Here is a 23,395-nt window from a genome sequence, read left to right on the forward strand (position 1 = left end):
ATTGTATTGCTCATGCTACCCTTGACTTGTCACTACCCGGTGATGCTGCATTTTTCGACTCAGCCCTTTTCCGAGATCTGAGCTATTCTAATGGGGTCAGACTTTGTTTACATTAAAACATTTCTTTTCATTCATTTATCGCTGTTTGCTAGTTGTCTGCTGATGTTGCATAACCTTTTGGATGTTATTGGGAATAAATCAAGATGTTTTTTTCCCAAATGTAAACAAACACCTGCTCCCGTTACAATGACCAGGATCTCGAAAAAGGCTGAAGAAAAAAAATCTCAGGTAGTCTCAAGGGTACTGTGAGCATTACAACTGCAAGTCGGAATTAGCAGAAGTTGCCCTTTAAATGTTTGATTTATCTCCAATATACAGCTGACTTCAGCCATGTCACCGATGAGGACAGAGGAAAATATGAGTTTAGGGAAACGACTTTTACACCAAATGCTCTTCACAATTAGCTGCCGTGGTAAACGCCTTTCTCCACCACCCATACTCTTCAGGGTGTGTAAACTTCGCTGACATTCAGGTTCGCTCGAAATAGACACTTGTATTCTCCCGCCAGACAGGTTGATTAAACTGGTCTGGCCCTTTAAAGCTAGTCACCACCCTAAGGCCATGTAAAGAAGTGGTTTAACACACACACACACACACACACACACACACACACACACACACACACACACACACACACACACACACACACACACACACACACACACACACACACACACACAGCGCTGGTGGGTTGTTTTTATGTAGCCTAGATGGCCCTGTTCACCTTCGAGCAGCTGGGATAAAACAGCTATTTTGCGAGTGAGTGAGGGCGTGATGATGAGAGAGAGTTCGTTTTTTAAGAGGCAGCCTCATTCACTTTCAAGGAAACGCATGATAAAACTGCAGGTGGGTGCTTGGCTTGCTTCACAGTCCAACGGTGGTAGTGGTTTGCACTTTGCGGTTGGGAGAGGGAGAGGAGTGAAGCGTGAACAGACGGGGTCAGAGACGTGGCTCAGCTTGTTTGGAATCCACCAAGGACGGTTCGGGCACGGGCACGCACATGCACTGTGAACACTCTGCATTACACCCCCCCAACTCAACCCAACCCCCCACCCCCTCTCCTACTCTTGCTTAACTGTAAAGCCTATTACTGCTTCAAAGTGAGGTGGTGTAGAACGAGGAGGAGGAGGAGGTGCAGAATGAGGAGGAGGAGGAGGAGGAGGAGGCTGGTGTGCTGTGCTGTGCTGTGTATTTCTCGAAGCCATGCTAACTACATGAGCTACTTTGTTGTTTGCAATGCTACTTCCCATTGACAACTACCCAAGTTGCTAACTGGCTAACAACTACTAAAGCTTTTGAGAAATGCACCCCAGTGTTGTTGAACTGCGTGCCGAGGGGTTGTCAGTAGATATCACACTTCACGCTGCATGCCTGTGCTTGAGGCCTGCGGTTGAAAGAGGTGGCAGCCCCCACAAAAAAGGAACAGGGAGAGAACAAGTCGACCACAGGCCCTCTAGGCCCAATGGGAATAGGTGTATTTTTTTATTTTGAAGTTTGCTGACTGAGCATGCATTGTTTCAGATCTTTGTGCTAACGTACAATTAAATTCACCCTGTGTGATGAAGTGTTTCTGAGAAGGCGGGGTGTTTAAGCTACAGTATATGGGTGATTCTCACGAAGCTAAAAAAATCAATGGCAATGAGGTTTTAATGGTTAAATATGACATGGATTCTTTTGATAATATACATTACTGTAGAACAAGACGTGTACTTTCTGGCACACTAGTTCATTTAAAAAAAATATATTTTTATTTTCCACTTTTTATGCATTTTATAGGCAAATTCTCATTACCGAAATGTGTCCCGACCAAAATTTCTGGTCTTTGAATTAGGTTAAAACATAATAAAAAAATTAAAAATACGTAAATGACACTACAAGAGCGTTGGTCTATGTCTGAAGTTTCATTAAGTGTTCCTTGTTGGCAAATTAAATAATGAACACTAATGAATATTTCAAGAAAAGATTGTGTCCCCAAGTTTTTCTTCTCATTACCGCAATATATTTCAGAGCTACAATTAAAAGCCATCAGAATTTCAATATGAGCTGAAACTACCTACAATTGATGTGTACCAACAGGAGATTCAAGATGGCTACATGATTAGTCAGCCTTATTGTTTGTGCCTGTAAAATGTCACAATTTGTCTCAAAAATATGCAAATACGACAAAAGTGGTTCTCATTACCGAAATTAGTCAATATTTCAAAATGAAAAAGATTTTTTCATTTTAAACATGCTTGGTAATAGGGTATTCCTTTTCAGAATTCAACAATGGTCATGAATTAGCTATGTCATAATTACTCAAGTTACAGTTAGCATTATTGTGCTGAGCCATCTCATTACCGCAATACACATTCTCATTACCGCAATGTTTTAAGTACCTTTCGGTAATGAGGATTGTCAATTTCGGTAATGAGACTCTATGGTGATTTACATTTAGAATATATTTTCATGACATATATCCATTTCGCTTTTTATTTATTTACATTTTTAAACATGCAACTGCAACCTTAAATACAAATTATATTTTTGCAGTATAAATATTGTCACTATGTCACTTAATTACAGTTAAAGCACTTGATGAAAGTGTTAAGTGACATTGCATCCATTTCGGGTTAAAATATGCAATTGTATTGAATCAATATTCGATATACAATATTGTAAGTAAACAAAGCAAAAGTAAATGCCTAACATATGCAATAGCTCTAATGGGGGTTTGTCTGTAAAAGTGATCATCTCCCTATACATTACATAAGCTAAATTGAGTGGTCATACAGGTGTTGTTCATAGACCATTTTTTCTGTTCTCATCCTTTCTGGCAAATGTTGTGGTGACATTTATATTTTGTCTCACCCTTGGAAGAACAACAATCGACTATGGGCCAGAAACCCTGTTGTGAAAGTTCATTGAGAGCAAGTAGCAACTTAATTCTTGCTCATATGCCAATCCATGAATCAATATTCCACCCTCGAAATGTGGTCCTTTGATGCAAAAAAAATAATCAAACTGCCTAGTGATGTCACCCAATGCAAAGGCAATGGCAAACAACGAACCCAGCACTCGCAGTGAAGTTGTCAGATTGAGTAGATGGCAAAAAGGGAACAAGTTGGGAGACAAAATCGACTCACTTCAAGTCCATGTGCTTTTCCAGAAATTGACAGATTTTTTGCTTCCTGTGTTTGGTTGTCATACCCTAGTGGGTTTGAGTATTTAAGTATCCTTTTTTTACTAACTTGACTTCCTTCCAAAATCTAAGTTTTGGATCCAATTTGATCATTGTTAAAGGGTGGCACAAAAGGCTTGGCATTTGAAATAGCAGTGAATAGACCTATTTAGCGAATTCAGCGAGAAGTAGTTTTTAGAATATTTCAATCAAAACTAGTAAGAAGAATCATTTGGAGGAATGCTCTAGTTGCCTTTCCCAAATTAGAAACTCCTCATGCATGTTTTTTGCAGCCTTTAAGAAGGTTTCAGCCCCCATACTCTGATCCTTAAGCCATGCTCAAACACCCATGTACCCATCTTTTAGTCATGCTGTGGGTTCTTGATGTCCTGGGTAAGTGGAGAGGCAACAGGATCAAAACAGCCTCAAAACAGCCTCAAAATGCACTTTGCACTGATTTAGCTGAAAATGTCCATTAACAGCAATTCAAAATTCCAAGTCTATTGTGCCACCTTTTGACAAGTATCAAACATGCTAGAAAATGAAAAGGAAGTTAAGGTAGTTCAAAGGAACAATACTGCAAGAGAAGAGCAGGATTTTGCAACGTTTTAATTTTGTTTTTCATGCACCCTATACTAATTATGGGCATGTCTGATATTGTCCTGAAAACCAACACTTTTTCTTTTAAAAAAATGTGAGTGAAGTGAAAGCCCACTTGGGAAACTACAACTCCCATTGTCATGATCCAGCGCTCCACAGCACACACATGAACACTGCACATTGCACACAACAGAATGGTAGTTATGCCTCACCCCCAATAGCGCCCGCATTTATGCCTCATCCCCAATAGCGCCCGAACGGGAGCAGTACCATACTCAGGGTACCTCAGTCATGGAGGAGGATGGGGGAGATCACTGGCGGGTCAGGAATCGGGAGTCTGATGCCCTGACTGCCATTAGTGTGCAATGTGCCACTCAAACACTTAGTGGTGTTCAGTGATATTTCATAACACATAACGTTCATAGTGAATTCCGGCTTTGTTCCGGACAGTATTATGGTGATACTGTACAGAAAATGTACCGAACTGTGACCCTAAAATCAAGGTGTACCGAACCGGCATACCATACAACCTACTCTAGTCATCTCCTGTTCCTTCTACTTCCTACTTCCTAGTTGCCGGTGCGCGCCGAGTCAGAAAAAAAGTCCAGTGCACCAGTGTTAATTTCGTCAACCATGACTATGACTAAAATATTTCGTCAAAGCCCTTTTTTGATTTTCGTCATTTAGACTAAGACTAAGACTAAATTGGGAAGGCAATGACTAAAATATGACTAAGACTAAAATTGATTTTCGTCATTGTGACTAAGACTAAGACTAAATTTTAAAAAGCTGACTAAATTAACACTGGTGTTAAATTAAATAGAGAAAAAGAGAACCAGTGTGTGAAGAAGCTTCATTCTGCACAGAGTGATATATGTTAAAAAGAGAAGCAGTGTCCGGAGAAGGTTTATTCTGTACAGTCAATGATATATGTTAAAAAGAGAAGCAGTGTGTGGAGAAGTTCTATTATGTACAGTGTTGACTAAAATGACAAAAAATTGACAAAGACTAAAATTAATTTTCGTCATTTAGACAAAGACTAAGACTAAATTGGGTAGGCAATGACTAAAATATGACTAAGACTAAAATTGATTTTCGTCATTATGACTAAGACTAAGACTAAATCAAAAAAAGCTGACAAAATTAACACTGCAGTGCACGACCTCGCACTGCGACATGATTTCCCTTCTCATAACAGATTTAGATTTCTGGTCCACTATAGATTTTTGGCTGGAGAGATCAGTGGTGAGTTGTGATATCATATTCAGGGTGGGGATGAGGAGTGGGATGTATGCGCTTCATTGGGGTCATCAGGTGGCTACCCTCCGGTGTTTTGATGATGGACGAACTATAACTATAACTATAAAGGGCAGTCATGGGTGAGCGGTTAGGGCGTCAGACTTGCATCCCAGAGGTTGCCGGTTCGACTCCCGACCCGCCAGGTTGGTGGGGGGAGTAATCAACCAGTGCTCTCCCCCATCCTCCTCCATGACTGAGGTACCCTGAGCATGGTACCGTCCCACCGCACTGCTCCCCATGGGGCGCCACTGAGGGCTGCCCCCTTGCATGGGTGAGGCATAAATGCAATTTCGTTGTGTGCAGTGTGCAGTGTTCACTTGTGTGCTGTGGAGTGCTGTGTCACAATGACAATGGGAGTTGGAGTTTCCCAATGGGCTTTCTTAACTTCAGAGTGCACCCCTTGGCCTTCACCCCTTGTACTATGATGTTACTTTGGTGCCCAGGAGGGGCCTCGCCTATTCACCTACTGCAGGGGTGGGGAGCCTTTTTCATTCGAGGGGCCTCTTCAAATTCATCCGAGGGCCGTAAAAGTTCTCAGAGAGCCGTACTAATAAAACAAACCAGGATTTCCCCCAGCACTTTAGGCCTATATTGAAGGCAGCCACCTTTAAAACAGACCCCACCTTCTCTAGTTCCCCTGAATATAACTTAATTGTATTGCAAATGTATTTTCTAAGATTCCTTTACAAAATGTGTCATATTTGGCTGGGTTAAGTCTTGAATCCCAATATCCTTCAGTAGCTTAATGAATGGTTTTATATAGAATATATTTATCATCTTATTAGGTGTCATTTGATTAGTTCTGCCCTGGAGGCTCTGTCGTTGTGCTAATAATAATAACCAATAACACATCATTTACTAATATTTGGCTTTAGTTCAATTTATTTCTCCTTATTCTCATTACCGAAAACTCATTCTCATTACCGAAACATATCCCTCATTACCGAAATGAGCACTTAATTGGAAAAAAAAGTACTAAAGGAAAACTGTATTCATGTATATTTTTTATGAACACTGTACCTTTCATGTTTCTTTCACTTCAGTATATTTTTGGACCGAAATTGTAGGTTTTCACTGATGTATTCTAAAATTAAAGAGGAAAACAAATGATCCTATTGCGGTAATGAGGTAAAATGGTAAAATTCTTAAACTAAAATAATAAGAAAAAAAACTTTTTTGAGTGTTTTATGTAGCCCCTAGTACAACTATCAATATTCAATGAACACAACTGCTAGAACAATTAAGTGTCCTAATACATTTCATGAAAGAAAAAAATTGCGGTAATGAGCATTTTAGCAGACATGGACCTATAAAACGTTAAAAAATGTGTTTTAAAAAGTTGTCAGGTAAGTTGATATTATTGTGCTTAGTAACTGTACACTTTGATGTAACTGATTCAAAAAGAAATTAAACCAAAAAAGCATTTTGAAAAAATGGTTGTCAAAACACCTTTGTTGCACGTTTCGTGAGAATCACCCATATGTACGCAATGTGCGTTTCTGTTGTGTGTGTGTGTGTGTGTGTGTGTGTGTGTGAGTGTTCATCTACGCAAATGTTTCCGCAGAAACATGGCAGGAAATGGGATGGAACTGCACTTCCTGCTTCCTGTACGGAGGGGTTGTGGTGGTGGAGGTGATGGCGGTGGTCTGTGTTAGCACAGGCCAGGGAGTCCCATCCCATCCCATGGCCTTCCTCTGGCCCTATGGAAGCCCAGCCAGTGTGATTTACAGTGGGCAGGGCGGGCACTGCAGCCAGGACAGGGGCAGCCTGGCCGGGTCTTCCCACAGCAGATAGATAACGCAGGCCCGGCCCGACCCGGCCCCCAGGGAGGGGTCAGAGGTTACCCACATGCAAGGAATCCCTGGAATGCCCAGTGTGTGGGCAGGAGTAGTGAGTATTGGCAGCCGGCAGCCACTCTAGCACAGTACGAATGTCAACAACATGCTTATGCCGCTTGAATCCCTGATGTGCGAGACATGATAATAATACATGAGACATTTCTTCATTACCACACAACATAGTTGGTGGTAATTGTGGACACACTGTCCAAGGGAAAATAGGGGTGGTGGGCTGTACTTTAGTCACTCATGTAGGCACGTACAGTAGGTAGGGCTCTCACGATAACACATTTTGCAGGATGATAATTTGGGCAAGAAATTATTGCGATAACGATAATATTGTTGTTCTTTGTCTGTTTTCAAGTAATATAATAGCAAAGAGATAAAAATGTGAATGCATACACTAGGGTGATGGATAGATAGATAGATGGATCGATACAGTAGATAGATAGATAGATAGATAGATAGATAGATAGATAGATAGATGTAACTTATCGTGGCCAAAAAAGTTATCATGCTTGTAAAAAGTTATTGTACGATATATTGACCTATTGAATATTGTGACAGCCCCACACGTAGGGTCTCCTCCATTACTCCAGCTGTGGCAAAGAGAGACTTGGGCAACAGAAAGCCCTCCATGGGGGGCACTGAGGGCATGCATTCCCATGAGGATGCAGGTTCGAGTCCGGCCTGGGTCATTTCCCAGCCGTGCCTCATCTTTCTCTCCGATCCGTTTCCTGTCATCTCTTAACTGTCTCTTAAAGTGTGTGTGTGTGTGCGCGCGCTATGTTAGTTAGCATCGATACATGTGGCTATGTTGTACAGAAAACACATTCACAACAAAAAATCTTTATTTTTTCAGTGGCCTAGTCAAGTTGGGAGGTGTTTTGTTGTCAAGGTGGCGGCCTTTAGCTATAAAATGCTGGTGGGAACTCTTTGTTTATTCGTGATTTAGCAACAAATTAGCATGACATGCATGAATGAAACTCAAAAGTTGGGAGTAAGTCAATGAAAATGATTATCCTAGTGGCTATCCAGGCCAGGGTTTGTTTCTGGGCATGCTATGATGACCAAACAGTATGCTCCTCCAGCGCTTTCTAGGTTTAGGTCTTTCTTTTGTTTCTCGTGTTGTGTGATGTGTTCATTTCTCCGGTTTTATTATTTTATTTTGTCTATTAATCATCCCAAATTTGGGCTTTTCTACAGGACCAGTATGACATCATCGAGAAGCACACGCAGTCGGGGCTGGATCTGGTGGAGAAGTATGTGAAGTTTGTCAAGGAGCGGACGGAGATCGAGCAGAACTATGCCAAGCAGTTGAGGTAGGCCAGCCAGCCCCCCAGCCTGACTGCACTGTTGCATGCACTGTGTGTGTGTGAGAGTGCGAGAGAGAGAGAGAGAGAGAGAGAGAGAGAGAGAGAAGGAGAGACTGTCAGCAGAATGCGTGTTCTTTTCTAGTGCTCTTTCCTCAGTTTGTCAGTATGTTTGAGTTTGTGTCAGCAGTGTGTTTTCAGAGTTTGTCAAGGGTAGTGTGTGTGTGTGCGCGTGTGTGCGTGCACGATGGTGTGTGTGTGTGCTGACATGCCTGCAGTATCAGTCAGGAGTGGGTTTGTTGCAGCGGTGTGGTGTGGTGAGTTGTGAAATATATGTCGGGTCTCATGACTGGTTTGGGGCAGAACTGAACTTGTCTGTTCCCGTGAGCCTCTCCTCGCTCACCCAGCCAATCTCCCAGACACTGCTCTCATTCTCAGGCACAACTTTTTCTCTCTTTCTCTCTTTTTCTTTCTTGCTATCTCTCTCTCTCTCGTTCTTTCTCGCTATCTCTTTCTCCATGCTCTCCCTCCTTCACCTTTTTTTGTTCATCTTATCACTTTCACCCCTTCTTCTTCTGAAGGATATCTGTTCCTCTTCCTCTTGCCTGTTTCTTTCTTTCTCTCACTATCCCTTTCTCCATGCACTCTTTCCCTCGCCATTTGTTTTTTTTCTGTCTTTACAATCTCTTCTCATGAAGGGTGTTCGTCTGTCTTGTTTCTGTCTAGGCATAAGGGAAGTGGGAGCAGACTGACAGCTGTCTGGGAGGAAGTTGACAGAGAGAAAATGAGAGGAAAGAAAAAAAAAGAATATATATGGAGTGGGAAAAGGCTGTGTTCTAAATACTTGAAAGATACATAGACAGCAGTTGATAGTTGTGTGGGGTTTTTTTTTTTTTTCTTCTTTTGCAGGAAGATCCAGTGAAGTTAAGGGTTCTTGTATTAGCACTAATAGGCCTATACGTTTGACATTCTCTCTAACAAAGGAAGGAGTTGTGACACACAAATCACCTGTTGTGTTTTTAGGTAAAGTGGATATTGTTACAGCAGATAAAATTAGACCTCTAAACTAAAAGTGATGAGGGTATAGCCTAGGTGGTGCTCTTTATTCTGTGTAGGATGCTGAGGGGGTGCTGAGTGGCATGAGGCACCTCCCATGTAATGCTATACTGTGCTAAACATATTCTCATGACGTAGGCAAGATGCATTTTTGTCCTGCCCTAGTACCGTAGTCCTGCTTTCTGAAAAGCTGTAAAAAGCTGTCAAACTACCTCCTGACCTGCTTTTGGTCTTCTTGGAGTGTAATGACCCAGTCTCCAAATGTCTTTTAGGAGTGAGTTTAACTTTTACATGTAATGCACACTGCATTGTTCTGAAACTATTTCAGTTTATGTAATGCTTTCTGAACACATTCAGCACATTTTTTTCAGAAACACCACAATGATACTGAAAACTCAGACAATGTTGGTTGGTCAATTGTGACTGAGGTTAAATGTTTGTACTGTGCAGAGGGACACCCCTAAGATTGAGTTACCATCACTAGGGCTGTGTGTGTGTGCGCTGACTGGCTTACTGTCGTGCCAAGGAGGGGATGGGGGATAATCATTCCATCTTACATTATTGTGGTAGCGAAATAACAATGTCCTGCAATTTAATTACCACACAAACAAGTGCAATGACATTTTGGCTTCTCCTGCGCCTAATTTGTCTTTTCTGCAAGAAAAGTAGTTTGAGAAATTACCATAACGTCTCATGAAGGCAGACAATTGGGTATTAAGTTCCTCGTTTCAAAGCAGGCAATATTACGGTCTGTTGGCAGCTGCAGCTGTGGGAGTCTGTTGAATCTGACAAGATCATTTTCACCCTTAAAATGAAACCATGTTGACTCTTGTTCTGTTTCAACCTGTGCAGAAACCAAAAATGAGAATTTGAGGAAAAACTTGGGCAGATATTTGGAGCTAAATACTTTGACTGCAATCATAGCAAAACATTTGACACAGTATACTTGCAAGATTTTTCAGCTGCTGTCTGATATCTAAAGATCCATGGTATGGTGGCAGAAAAGTTGTTTTTCTTATTAATGTAAAAGAGGAATCCAGCCATTTTCAACAAGCAGTTGTATGGCTCACACATTTTTTTTGTTCAGCCCTTTCTGAGATCCTGACCATTCTAATGGGCAATTTGACCAGAATTGGACTAAGACTGCAGTGCCAAGACACTCCTTTTTTCATATTGCTGATGAACCTATTCTTCCTCACATCTTTTTTTGTTACGTCATGTGTTTTGGTCCCGGATAAATTGGCTTGGTGAAACGGGTGTGAAAAAAACCCTGACAGTTTTACTGACGGCATGTTGTTATGTCATTACAAATTCCCTAGTAGGCTATGCCAGGAAGCTGTGGGGCAAGAGGATTTACTAACATATTTCCAGTGTCAGTGTTTGATACCTTACAAATGTAGTTAATCACCCTCTCAATCCCTCTGAAATGTGACGGATTTTGGGTTTCACAGTGTAATGTTGCTGCGGGTTGCGCTAGACTAGTACAGACAGCACTGACTCTTATTTCGCCAGACAACGCCTAGACTAGGAGTTCACCGTGATTGTGCTGACGTGTGTGTGAGAGGGAAACTCATTAGCCCAGACCGGACATGGCTCTCATGGTTGTTGTTTTCTAGATCGACTGCAATGAAGACGAGGCAAGTCAATGTTATGTCATTGTAACACACAGTGAAAGCCTTGTGGTGGTGGTGGGTGGGTTGTTTCCTCTGCAGTGTAATTGCATGTAACCTCTCTCCCCTCCCTCTGGCCTAATCAAACCTGGTTGTTGTCCTCTGTTGTGCTGTATGTTTCCTCACAGGAACCTGACAAAGAAATACAGTCCCAAAAGAGGTAGCAAGGAGGAGCAGGAATGCAGGTGAGTCACAACAAAGCACAACACAAACACCAACACAACACAACGCTCCCTCCCACGTTCTCTTGCCAGACTCCAGTGTGACGTTTACAAGCCAGGGATAACTAGCGACGAGACAGATGGAATGCACCCATTATTCACGGATTGCAACTTGCAAGTAGGCCTACTTAATTTTAGGTTGACCCATTTACCCTCATACAGTATCAATGTCAATTGGGGGGAAAAGATTAGTGGTTATTCTGTTATTTGAACAGAACTGTACTTGCAGTCTAGTTTTGCATAATTACAGCCAATCAAAAGGTTTCCGTCTGCTGTGTGGAAGGGAAAGAGCTGTTGGACTGATTGGCTGTTGATGTCAACAAACTTTCACCTAGATAGATGGTGCGGTAGTGGGCCCCACCCGGGAGCTACTGAGAGACTCCAAGGTGACTCTAGAGTCCCACAGGTCCCTGTTGAACTCTTGTGTTGCCGTTGCGTACAGGGGCCCGGTGCGGGGGCCCTGGCGAACAGAGGCCCAATAGTAAAGCACGACGATGCAAATGAGTGTCATTAAAACCCCTCCAGGCCAGCAGGAATGAGGAAACAGCGGAGGGAAATGACTTCCTGTGAACTAGTGAAGTCCCCTTTTCTGGTGTTGGGTTGTTGATTCTTGTAGCCCAAGGCTGTATATAGCCTTTTATAGTCCACTGTCTTAATGTCTTAAGTGTCTGTGAAGGAGGGTGGATCTCTGAGATTCTCCTGTTACACGTTGTTCATGCTGGCTTCATCTATTCCCTCCCCCCCCCCCCCCAAACCCTCCCCTACTACTTCCCTCAAGGTGATGATGTAAAATGCAGCTTTTTTTGAACAATGTTGCCAGGCTACAGCATGATTGGCTCTTTGTTTCCTGATGGAGTGCCGTAATTCCCACAGACCAAAATAGCATTGTGTGGTGGCAGTAGGCAAAAAGCAAAATCCTTGTGGTGCTAAGTTTTTATTCTGTGATGCAGCACCACAGAATGGTCGATGGGAAACACACATTTTTTTTTAAAAAAAAGGCTTCTGCTGTTCCAAGTTCCCTTGATAAATGGGTTTTGGATGAACTGCAGTCCAAATAACATGTACTAGTCTTGTTGCCCAAAAACATTACTCAAAAAAGGAATTACTCAACATTACTCAAAAATGGCACCCCTTTCACCCCCTCACTCCCCTTAGGTTCTCAAACCACCAGTCCTTCCTGGATGTCCTCAACGAGATGAACGACTACGCCGGCCAGCGAGAGCTCATCGCCGAGAACATGATGATGAACATCTGCATCGAGCTCACCAAATACTTACAGGAGCTCAAGCTGGAGCGCAAGTCGGTGAGAAACAGACAAAAAGATTGTTGGACGGGTGGAGTAGCCCCTTAATGCACGCCGTACATCCAGTGGCACGCTGTAATAGTCATTGAAATGTAACTACCATAGCACTACAATACTATGGCACAACACAGGCCCTTTAGTAATGCACCACGACTTGGTCATTACCATACTGGTAACAACACATTTATAAAGCCGTGTCTTAAGGGGTTTTTAAGGGGACAAGAGAAACATATGGATGGAGAGTTGCATACTGTACAAAAGATAGATGGATTGCATTAGAAGATGGGGGCGGGGACAGTTGGTCTGTACACTGTGTTTGTGGCCCCAAAAATGTATTTAATTAAAAGCATGCAACGTCTTCGATCCCCCTGGGTCTTCATCAGGCATGGCATTGTGAAGAGACCAGACATTTCCTACTGTCTGCTTTTGTATTGTCTAGCACCTGCGAAGTTGATTTGAATGTGCACAGCAACCTAACTACGAGTACATAAACAAGGCCACAAGTAGAGAAAGATATTGATGGACAGTTGCTGTTCATACTGTGCAGATGTAGACAGACACGGTGACAAAAAGGGTGAGGAAGGAAGGAACAAGTAGAGCAGAGTATTTTATTAATCCCAAAGGAAATTAAGGTGTCTGTCAGCTTACATAAATACACAAATACAAAACATACACGAAGACCTATACACATAAGTGTATATTACGGTAAACGTATAGCCCAAAGAAGAAAGAAGGAAAGAGAGAGAAAATCCTGCTTTGTCAGGGAATGTTGATTTTGAAGGAAGTGAAGTGTTGGATGGGAGGGAAAGACATCCAGATCTGTGTAGGAGGGTTAGGGAGGCGGAGAACATTCTGTGTGTGGTGTTTGTGAGGACGTACAAACAAACAGTGTGTGTGTGTGTGTGTGTGTGTGTGTGTGTGTGTGTGTGTGTGTGTGTGTGTGTGTGTGTGTGTGTGTGTGTGTGTGTGTTGTGTGTGTGTTGTGTTGTGTATTGTGTAGTGTGTGTTGTGTGTGTTGTGTGTGTGTGTTGTGTTGTGTGTGTGTTGTGTTGTGTATTGTGTGTGTGTATGTATGTATGTGTGTGTGTGTGTGTGTGTGTGTCCGTGTGTGTGTTTTGTGTGTGTGTATGTGTGTGTGTGTTTTGTGTGTGTGTTTTGTGTATGTGTTTTGTGTGTGTTTTTTGTGTGTTTTTGTGTGTGTGTGTGTTTTTGTATGTGTGTGTGTGTTTTGTGTGTGTGTGTGTTTTGTGTGTGTGTGTGTTTTGTGTGTGTGTGTGTGTGTGTGTGTGTGTGTGTGTGTGTGTTTTTTGTGTCTTTGTTATTGCGAGGGGTTTATCTTGTTGTTGACTGTAATGCCCAAGTTGGATTCCTTAGCCCTTGTTCCCACTGGTATGTGGTCCCATGTTGAACATCAAGTCTCATGGTGCACACAGACACAGTCACAACAGAAAGGAAACGCGCAGTAGGCACATTGTTACCACTTGTCATCAGCATGTCTTCCTCTACTCATTTGCCGTCCCCTATCTCTCACTCCTCTGTTATCCGCGGCCTGTTTATTATAATCCATATCTTATTTATTTGTAATTTATTTGAGGCTTTTCTGCCTTTATTATTACAGGACCGTATGAGAGTAGACATTAAACTATTGGGAGGGAGAGATGAGGGAGGGCCGGAAAATGGCCGGACTCGAACCGGGGTCCCCTTCGGCATTCAAGCCCAAATGTGGGGGGCTTAGCGCGCTGTGCCACATCTCCCCCAATTATTTGAATCCATCTCTACACTAAACCCATTCACCTTCTCTTACCTCTCACCTTCTCTACCTTAACTGACAGAGTATGTTTTCTGCACATGGTCTATCCCAACTCACAGAATGTCTTTTTGCACAATTACCTTTTTACATTTTTTACATTTTTTACACATTACTTTTTCACATTCTTTATCTTTACTATTTTAATTCTAATTTTCCCCTCCCTGACTATTCCTGTGTTATTTGTGTCTTGAAATGTCCATGTGGGCATTCGTTTATTTGTGTATTTATGTAAGCTACTGGATACCTGAATTTCCCCCTGGGGATTAATAAAGTTACTCTACTCTTACTCTACTCTACTCTTCTCCTCTTCTTCTCCCCTTCTCCCCTTCCCCTACCGGTTCCTCTCTGCCTTTTCCCAACGCCACAGCATCTCTCGGAGGCCAAGAAAGCACAGCAGTCTCTGGAAAGCACGTACAAGCAGCTGGACAGCGTAAGTCTCTCTCGTCTTTTTGAGTCCACTCCACGTAAGCACTGAAGAGAAAATAAAGGGGGTCTACTTCACTTTAGAAGGGCTTGTTGTGAGGCTGGAGGAGGTGGGTGGGTTACTAGAGGGGCGGGGTGAGGTTTGAAGGGTGTTGTTATATCTGACAGTAAGTCAGTCAGTCAGTCAGGCAGGCAGGCAGGCAGGCAGTCAGTCAGACAGTTTATCTGTGTCGGTCTGTCTCTGTGTGTGTGTGAGACTCTCTGTTGTGCTCCAGCCCAGCCCCATATGTCAATTGTCTATTCAGTGCAAGAACAGAGGGGCCAATCTTGTGTGTTGTGAACTCACTGTGTCGCCAAACTCGCCGCCACCACCACCACCACCACCACCACCACCACGTCCCCGACGTGTCTCTTTTGTGGCCTGTATGCAAACGCTGCCGGGGGGGAAACAGAGGGGGGCTTTTGTCTGGACGCCCTTCACCTCTGTCTAGGCCGGGCCCCTGTTTGTTTATGTCTATTGTGCTGCCTTGTTTAGACAGAGGGCGCGATGGGGGGCTTTGAAAAGGCTCTTATCGAGGCTGTTGTTTTTTTTGTTTATTTTTTGTTTTTTTGTTACTGTGATAAATATTTTGGGTTTGTGTGCCGGTGGTTTTGTGCAGGTGGTTTGCCCGTATGTATGTATGAATGAATGAATGTATGTATGTATGTATGTGTGGACAGTAACAGTAACACAAACCAGGAGATCAAGGCTTGATTATGCATTCTAGACTAAATCAAGTTGCTGTGGTTAACTTGGTTGCTTGAGTATAGTATGCTGCTTGATATGCACAATAGGCTGTCAGTGGAGATCTCCAGAGGAAAAATGTGTCCGAAAAAAAACAGTGTTTCCGCTTCCTTATTCCACTGCTCCCAATGTTGTCAACTACCCACCACCACACGACTCCCAACTGGTGCTCTTTAACTTGCTCTGCACTGAGACTGAAAAGGCAGCAGATACTGTTTTTGATATTTTTAATAAGGTCCCACCTTTAAAGGTTTTGAATTTTTTTAGAATGTGTTGATGTTAAGAAGCGTATTTAATCTCTTAATTCATGTTGTTGTTGTATGTGTTTTTTGTAAATGTGATGTTTTTTTTCTATCTGTATTGGCCATGATATAGCCATAGCTGCTGAAATGGCAATAAATGTAATCAAACACTCAATCAACCCAACTGGAGCAGAGTCTGGGCTATTCACCAGGCTTTCTTTCCATTCTCCTAACTACCGTCCTCTCTTGTGCTTTTGGCCTTATGATTGATGACTGTTAAAAAGTTGAATTTAATATCGTGCAAAAAATGCAATTCAAAGGCCATTTTCTCACTTGCAAACGGGAAGATCAATGGGGAAAAATCCACCAAAGGTTGTTGTGGCTAAGCTGACGGTGAGGAAACTGGGGTGAGTTTCTCAAAAGAGAAGTTGTTAGCCTGTTAGCAACTTCGGTAGTTGCCAATGGGAAAATGCATTGAAAACAACAAAGTAGATAATGTAGTAAGCAACTTTGGTTTTGAGAAATTCACCCCTGGATTGTTTTCACCACGGAGGCGGGACATCAGCGAAGCGTGACGCCAGAAGCACAGGTTCGAGGAGGGGAGGTAGGATAGTGGACTGTAGCCCCTACTGCAGTGGTTCCCAAACTTTTTGACCTGGGACCCCATTTTGACGTCCCAAGTTTCTGGGGACCCCATACACATTTTTTCCCCCGCAAACGAAAATAAAACAACTGAGCTAACTTTTAGGCAATTAAATCTCTTGATATTTTTAAAAAAGCTAAAAAAAAATTCAGACCTTTTCAGACATTTCAGGCGACCCCTTTTCAATTCCAGACGACCCCATACGGGGTCCCGGCCCCATTGTTGAGAAACAGTGCCCTACTGTATCTGCCGCCGACTAAACTGGAACTGTGTTCTTTCGACAGAGTAAGAAGCGCTTCGAGAGAGAGTGGAGGGAAGCGGAGAAGGCCGCCCAGTACGCTGAGAAAACGGACCTCGACATAAACGCCACCAAAGCTGATGTCGAGAAGGTGCGTAGTGAAGCAGAGCACACCACACATCATCAATGCAAATATGTCCACTGTCTTACTTTTAGAAGTTGTTAGAACATTTGTTGTTGCCTCTGCACGATGCAATGTCACAGTTCCAGAACATTTTCACGTCCAATTATGCAGGGGCAGGTTTTAGATTAGACACACTCGTTTTATCATCACACATCCAAATAATTGGCATACTTGAACATAAATAAATAATGTGCTGTTTTTGACATAAAATGACTGTGTAGAGGTACAGTATAAATTACATACACAAAGCACTGTGAACTCTGACCATCATCCACATGTGTTGTCCTCCCCCCCACCCCCCTCTTTCCTGGCCTGTTGTCTCTGTGTGCAGGCCAAGCAGCAGGCTCATATGCGGTCGCACGTGGCGGAGGAGTGCAAGAACGACTACGCGGCGCAGCTGCAGAAGTACAACAAGGAGCAGGGCCAGTTCTACTTTACAGACATGCCTCTCATCTTCAACGTAAGGCCCTCATCTTCCTCTTCCTCATTTACCTCAACATCCTCCTCATCTTCCTCTTACACCTCCTCCCTCTTCCTCCACCTTCTACGCCCTCTGCCCCTCATCTTCAACGTGAGGCCCTCATCTCCCTCTTCCTCCTTTACCCTCATCCTCCTCCCTCTTCCTCATACACCTCCTCCTCCCTCTTCCTACACCTTCTACTCATCACCACCTCCTCCTTCTCCACCTTGTTCTTCATCCTCTTCCCTCTTCTTCTCCTCCTCCTTATCCAACTCCTCCTCCCCTCTATTTCTTCCCCCTCCTTCTTCCTCTTCTTCCTTTTTCTCCTCCTCTCTCTTTCTCCTCCTCCTACAACTCCTCTTCTGTCTCTTCCTCCTTCCTCCTCCTCCACTTCCTTCTTCTCCTCCTCCACTTCCTGCTGTTCCACCCCCCTTCCTCCACCTTCTCCTCATCCTCTTGTTCTTCCTCCTCCACATCCGTTGCCAGGGCTGCTGACAGCGTTGGCCGGGCCTAGGACATAGTCATCTGAAAGGGCCCCCACATACAATACATGTAATGTAATGAGGACCCAATTTTGCCCCCCCCTCTCTCTGGACCTGGGAAAACGGACCCCTTGGTCCCCTTGTCTTCTTCCCTGTCCATTGCACACAGTACCGCTGATAGCAGCATGCATACAGAAACCTGACACCCTTTATCTGGCCTCTTATTTCTCACTCTCTCTCTTTCTCTCGCTCAAGTGCCTCTGCTCTTATCTCTCTCTCTCTCTCTCTCTCTCTCTCTCTCTCTCTCTCTCTCTCTCTCTCTCGCGTGCCTCTGCTCTTATCTCTCTCTCTCTCGCTCGAGTGCCTCTGCTCTTATCTCTTTCTCTCTCTCGCTCTCTCTCTCTCTCTCTCTATCTGCCTCTGCTCTTATCTCTCTGTTGTTCCAAGATGCTAAGATAACAAATGTCCCTTCTGCAGGCGTAAACTGTGTCTCGCAGCACAAAATGAATGCTCTTGTTGGCTAGTGTCTTTGTCATTACCACACATAGCCTTTTAATTATCCGACTAATGACCCGTGTGTGTGTGTGTCTGTCTGTCTGTCTGTCTGTCTGTCTGTCTGTCTGTCTGTCTGTCTGTCTGTCTGTCTGTCTGTCTGTCTGTCTGTCTGTCTGTCTGTCAACAACAGAAGCTACAGGACATGGATGAGAGGCGTGTGAAGAAGCTGGCACTGGGCTACGTTCAGTTCTCGGACACGGAGAAGAATGTGCTGCCAATCATCGGGAAGTGCTTGGATGGCATCATCAGGGCGGGAAACAACGTCAACGAACGCAACGTGAGTGTACCCCAGCCACATCACTTTGCTGATTTGATTGTGAATTTGATTGTGATTGTGAATCGCACAGGAATTTTTAACAAGAAGCTGTCGTGGCCTAATGTTTGGGGAGGTGGTCTTAAGATCAAAGGGTTTCAGGTTTGAATACCAACCTTACCTCTCCTGGCTGAAGTGCCCTTAAGCAAGGCACCTAACAATACAAGTGTCCTGTAAACGACTGAGTTAATATGTCACTTTTGAAGTACATAGTAAAGCACACAGAGACTATATTTTATGAAAATAACTTCCTTAGTGTTGAAAGACACTAAAAATTATATCGTGGGGATTTCCCTCTGTAACTTTATGATGTTTCTTGGGTATGCACGGGCCAAACTGCAGCAACAAATGTTATTAAAAGTTGGCACCGTGTATTTTCCTGGGTAAAGTCTGCCGGGGGATATTCCACAGGTTTAGTTATCCAGGAGGTACTGATGAGCCAGCTGAAAACAGCCTGGAGTACTCATTTCCCTTATCTTGTTTTTATTAATTTTACGGCGATCTCTATCATAAATGAATGTGCTTTTCCTGACTGTGTGTGTGGCGTACACAGTATTGTTTTGGAACACTTCCTGACTCGCACTACTCTCCGTATCTTTCCCATCAATGGCCAATGACCAGGCAAAGGAAGTACAATATCCTTTTCACACACAGTATGCATATGGAACTCTGTATGAACAACTGCATTTCAAAAAAGGCTTGCGTTAACTGGTTTCATTGGAAGCAGGCCTTTAACTATAGGGCACATGCAGGCTATCGATAAGGTTTATCACTTGTGAAAGAAAGCAGAAAGCCCAACTGGGAAAGTCCAACTCCCATTGTCATTGTAACACAGCACTCCACAGCACACAATTGTTCACTGCACACAACGAAATTGCATTTATGCCTCACTTGTGCAAGGGGGCAGCCCCCAATAGTGCCCCAAGGGAGTAGTGCGGCGGGATGGTACCATGCTCAGGGTACTTCAGTCATGGAGGAGGATGGGGGAGAGCACTGGTTAATTACTCCCCCCACCAACCTGGCGGGTCGGGAGTCGAACCGGCAACCTTTGGGCTACAAGTCTGACGCCCTAACCGCTGACCCAAGACTGCCCACTTTACCGTGTTGTTGGAATTACTCCTCAGCAGGGTCTCTGACGGGTTTACAGTAACTGGCCCCAGGAGGGCGAAATCATCTGAAAGGGTCCCCCTCTCTCAATACATGCTCAATGTAATAGGGCCCCAATTTGACCCCCCTTTCCCCCCCGGGCCCAATTTGGTCGGTCTGCTCCCAAGGAGTCTTTGGCTGTCCACAGAGCACCGTCACAAATGAGATGGATAATTCTATTAGCAGGTTTTGTCACTTATTGTTGGTTACTATAACCTAGCCAAGTTTACCACTTAGCCATGTTATTGAAATATCCTCTGTAGGACGCCCTGGTCCTCATAGAGCAGCACAAGTCTGGTTTCGAGCGTCCGGGCGACCTGGAGTTTGAGGACTACAGCCAGGGCATCAACCGCACGTCCTCCGAGAGCAGCCTGGGGACACCCAAGGGACCCCTCGACCTGCTCAGCAAGAACAAGAGCAAACCCTTCTGGCTGTTTGCCAAGAAGAGCAAGGTAGGCCCAAATTATATTATATTGGCTTACTTTCAATGTTTTTGTCTTTACACAGGTATGAATGTTGGGTAACGGAATTCAGTATCCAATATCTGATTAGTTAAGCACAGTGGTTGAAGTGAAGGTAGGCCTGTTATATTAGATTCAACTCTGTTGTCATTGCGTGTGTAATGACATTGTGATGAGTGATGAAATGCAGTGTGTCATGTAATTCAAATTTTATTGTCATTAGACGTGTGTATATACACAGGGTAACAGCATTTCAGTTTAGCATCTTATCAGATTCATTTAGCTTGATGGTTGAAGTGATCCCTTTAGTAGTTGTTGGTAGATGTTTTTTGTTTAGCATGACTCCCTTTATATGTATACACAGTATTTGAACCAAGGATGGAATGAAATACTTGATAAAGTTACAGTAGGTCACCATTAAACCTTAGGTCTATACTAAGAGACTGCACAAATTTGTTAGGTGGCCAGCCTCTTCCCATATTGCTTGTTAAAAGTTCGCAGTGGGGTCTGTGCTTGTTCTTGTGACTGCCTCCTAGTGGATTGGAGAGATTTTGAGAATCATGAAAAGAAAATTATGTAATGAGAGTTCAGTAATCCTTAATGATACTCTCTGGCTCAGTAGCTGCTATTAATATGGAGGTGTGAAGTGGACTGGCATTCCACTAAAACGCTCTGGCATGATTTTCAAAAAAACAAAAAAATACAATCGTTTTATAACTATGGTCATCGCTTCTGGTGTTACAGACCAGCAGCCTTTCCCTCCCTGCCTCCCTCAATCGCATCTGTGTTCCGGCGTGTGTTTATTGAGCCGCCGGTCGCACAGCCCAGCGAGCGAACGAGTGCGTGTGCGTGTGTGTGTGTTTAGATTTCCCAAAAAGGTCAGCGTCCCCCTGTGGAGGGCCGTGCCAAGAGGCAAGCGAGTGGCTTGGGCAACAGGGCTTTTATTTATTCACAGGGGATAATTAGATTAAGGGGTTTTGAAATTGTGTCTGCCAGATGGTCCAAAGTGGATATCGACAAGAAAGTAGTTCATTGTGAGAGAGAGAGAGAGAGAGAGGCAGAGAGAGAGAGAGAGGCAGAGAGAGAGAGGCAGAGAGAGAGAGGCAGAGAGAGAGAGGCAGAGAGAGAGAGAGAGAGAGAGAGAGAGAGAGAGGCAGAGAGAGAGAGAGAGGCAGAGAGAGAGAGAGAGAGAGAGAGAGAGAGAGAGGGGGGGGGGAGAGAGAGAGAGAGAGGCAGAGAGAGGCAGAGAGAGGAGGAGGGGGGGGGGGGCGCCGGAGGCCTGAACTGAGTTGGTGTTTGACATGGAGGGAGAGAGGGAGAGGAAACGAGTGAGAGAGAGAGAGATGGAGAAAGACAGAGGGAGAGGGCGAGAAAGATAAATAGAGAGATAAAGACAGACTGAGGTATAGTGGTGAGAACGAGGGAAACTTAGAGAGAGAGAGAGAGAGAGAGAGGGGGTTGGGAAACGGAAGTTGGAGGTGTGTCTGCTTGTCGTGTTTCCGGACGTTTCCAGCATGGTTTGTTTTGTGTCCAGATGCTGTGGTCTCACACGTACTCCTCCTGCCAGCCCCTACTTTTACAAGCATGCACTGTACACCAGACCGCATGGCCCTCTATCTCTCTATCTCTCTCTCACACACACACTCTCTCTCTCTCTCTCTCTCTCTCTCTCTCTCTCTCTCTCTCTCTCTCTCTCACACACACATTCACTCTCTCACACACTCTCTCTCTCTCTCTCTCTCTCTCTCTCTCTCTACTCTTCACTCTCACATGATACTGATTCACAAACACACACACACACACACACACACACACACAGACTGTACCTTTCTAGAATGCAACTTTGCATGGCTGTCTGTCTGGCTGAGAGTAGAACAGCCAGCCTCCCCATCCCCCTCCCCCCTCCGTCCTGTTCCCTGCCCTCCTCTCCCCTACCCTACCCTACGCTCCGCTCCACAGCGTGTGGCTATGGTTTAGCAGCATTCTGCTGTGTCTGCTCTTACTGGACATGGAGCACAAACACACTGACTCCTCTGCCACGAGGCGATGCACACACACAGACACAGACACACACACACACACACACACACACACACACACACACACACACACACACACACACACACACACACACACACACACACACTGCGGCTATTATGCCAAACAGAATCTGCATTTCTGGGTCACATCACAATGATACCTTTGTGAAATGACAACCGATGGGGACGAAAAAAAAGAAAAAAAACAGCTGGGAGTGGCATCTGCACGCCATCTTGCTCCAAATACTTTGGTCAATCAGGATGTAAACAACCAGAACAACAACAGTAACAACAGCTGTAATAAACAACAAACTTCAACTTTATAAAGGTCATCTGTTGGTGCTCCTGTGCTGGTCATCAAAAAAGGCGATTGAACAAGCTCCATCTGACTCTTTTGGCTGTAAAAACATGTGCATGTATCTGTTCCCTTTGAAGACGGGATGACCGAACCAGCCTCTATGGGCCCAGAACTCCTGACTCTGAGTGCCACCCAAAGCCAGTCAGAGCTGCGCCTGAACCTGAAGTATGACTCCTTACTCAGACTGAAGCGTACTGAAACCATTCCTCTTCACCGCTGTCTGCTTGCCCCTAAAACTAACCAGCATGCACCTCTTGGTCTTCGCCACCTGAACCGCACACCCAAATCTCCTTAACATCCCCCCTTGCATGTTTGTGTCCCATGTTGTCCACTTTTCATGTCTTCTGTTTGTGCCTCATCTCCATTTCTTGTGTCCTTTTTCTGTGTCAAGCACTGCTCTGCGCCATTGGTCAAATCAGTGTTTTGTTGTAGAATAGTGTTTTGTTTCTAGTGTCATCATTAGTGTTAGCTTTCAGCTCGTAGCCTGAGTATGTCAACACCCCACATCTCTCACTCTCACCTGTTCCAATCTATCTCTATCTCTCTATCTCGTTTTCTCTCTCTCTCTCGCTCCTCTTTTCTACTCCGTACTGTTCTCTCTCTTTCACTCTCTCTCTCTCTCTCTCTCTCTCTCTCTCTCTCTCTCTCTCTCTCTCTCTCTCTCTCTCTCCCCTCAGTTCTACTCCTTACTGTTCCTTCTCTCGCCCTCCCATCCCACATTAGACGGCTCATTCTAG

General features: G+C 44.1%; 1 protein-coding gene across 3 annotated transcripts in view; it reads left to right on the top strand.

The window, feature by feature from the left end:
- trip10a (thyroid hormone receptor interactor 10a) overlaps positions 1–23,395 on the top strand; it is a 43,618-nt gene that overhangs the window by 6,211 nt on the left and 14,012 nt on the right. For all 3 annotated transcript variants that reach the window (XM_063187315.1, XM_063187323.1, XM_063187332.1), the window contains exons 2-9: positions 8,164–8,279; positions 11,125–11,181; positions 12,373–12,520; positions 14,698–14,760; positions 16,707–16,811; positions 17,176–17,304; positions 18,472–18,618; positions 20,064–20,252. In XM_063187315.1, the coding sequence (XP_063043385.1) occupies positions 8,164–8,279; positions 11,125–11,181; positions 12,373–12,520; positions 14,698–14,760; positions 16,707–16,811; positions 17,176–17,304; positions 18,472–18,618; positions 20,064–20,252 (954 nt within the window). The remainder of the gene's footprint in view (positions 1–8,163; positions 8,280–11,124; positions 11,182–12,372; positions 12,521–14,697; positions 14,761–16,706; positions 16,812–17,175; positions 17,305–18,471; positions 18,619–20,063; positions 20,253–23,395) is intronic.

Source organism: Engraulis encrasicolus, chromosome 2 (genome assembly GCF_034702125.1).
Source record: "Engraulis encrasicolus isolate BLACKSEA-1 chromosome 2, IST_EnEncr_1.0, whole genome shotgun sequence".
Taxonomy (NCBI): domain Eukaryota; kingdom Metazoa; phylum Chordata; class Actinopteri; order Clupeiformes; family Engraulidae; genus Engraulis; species Engraulis encrasicolus.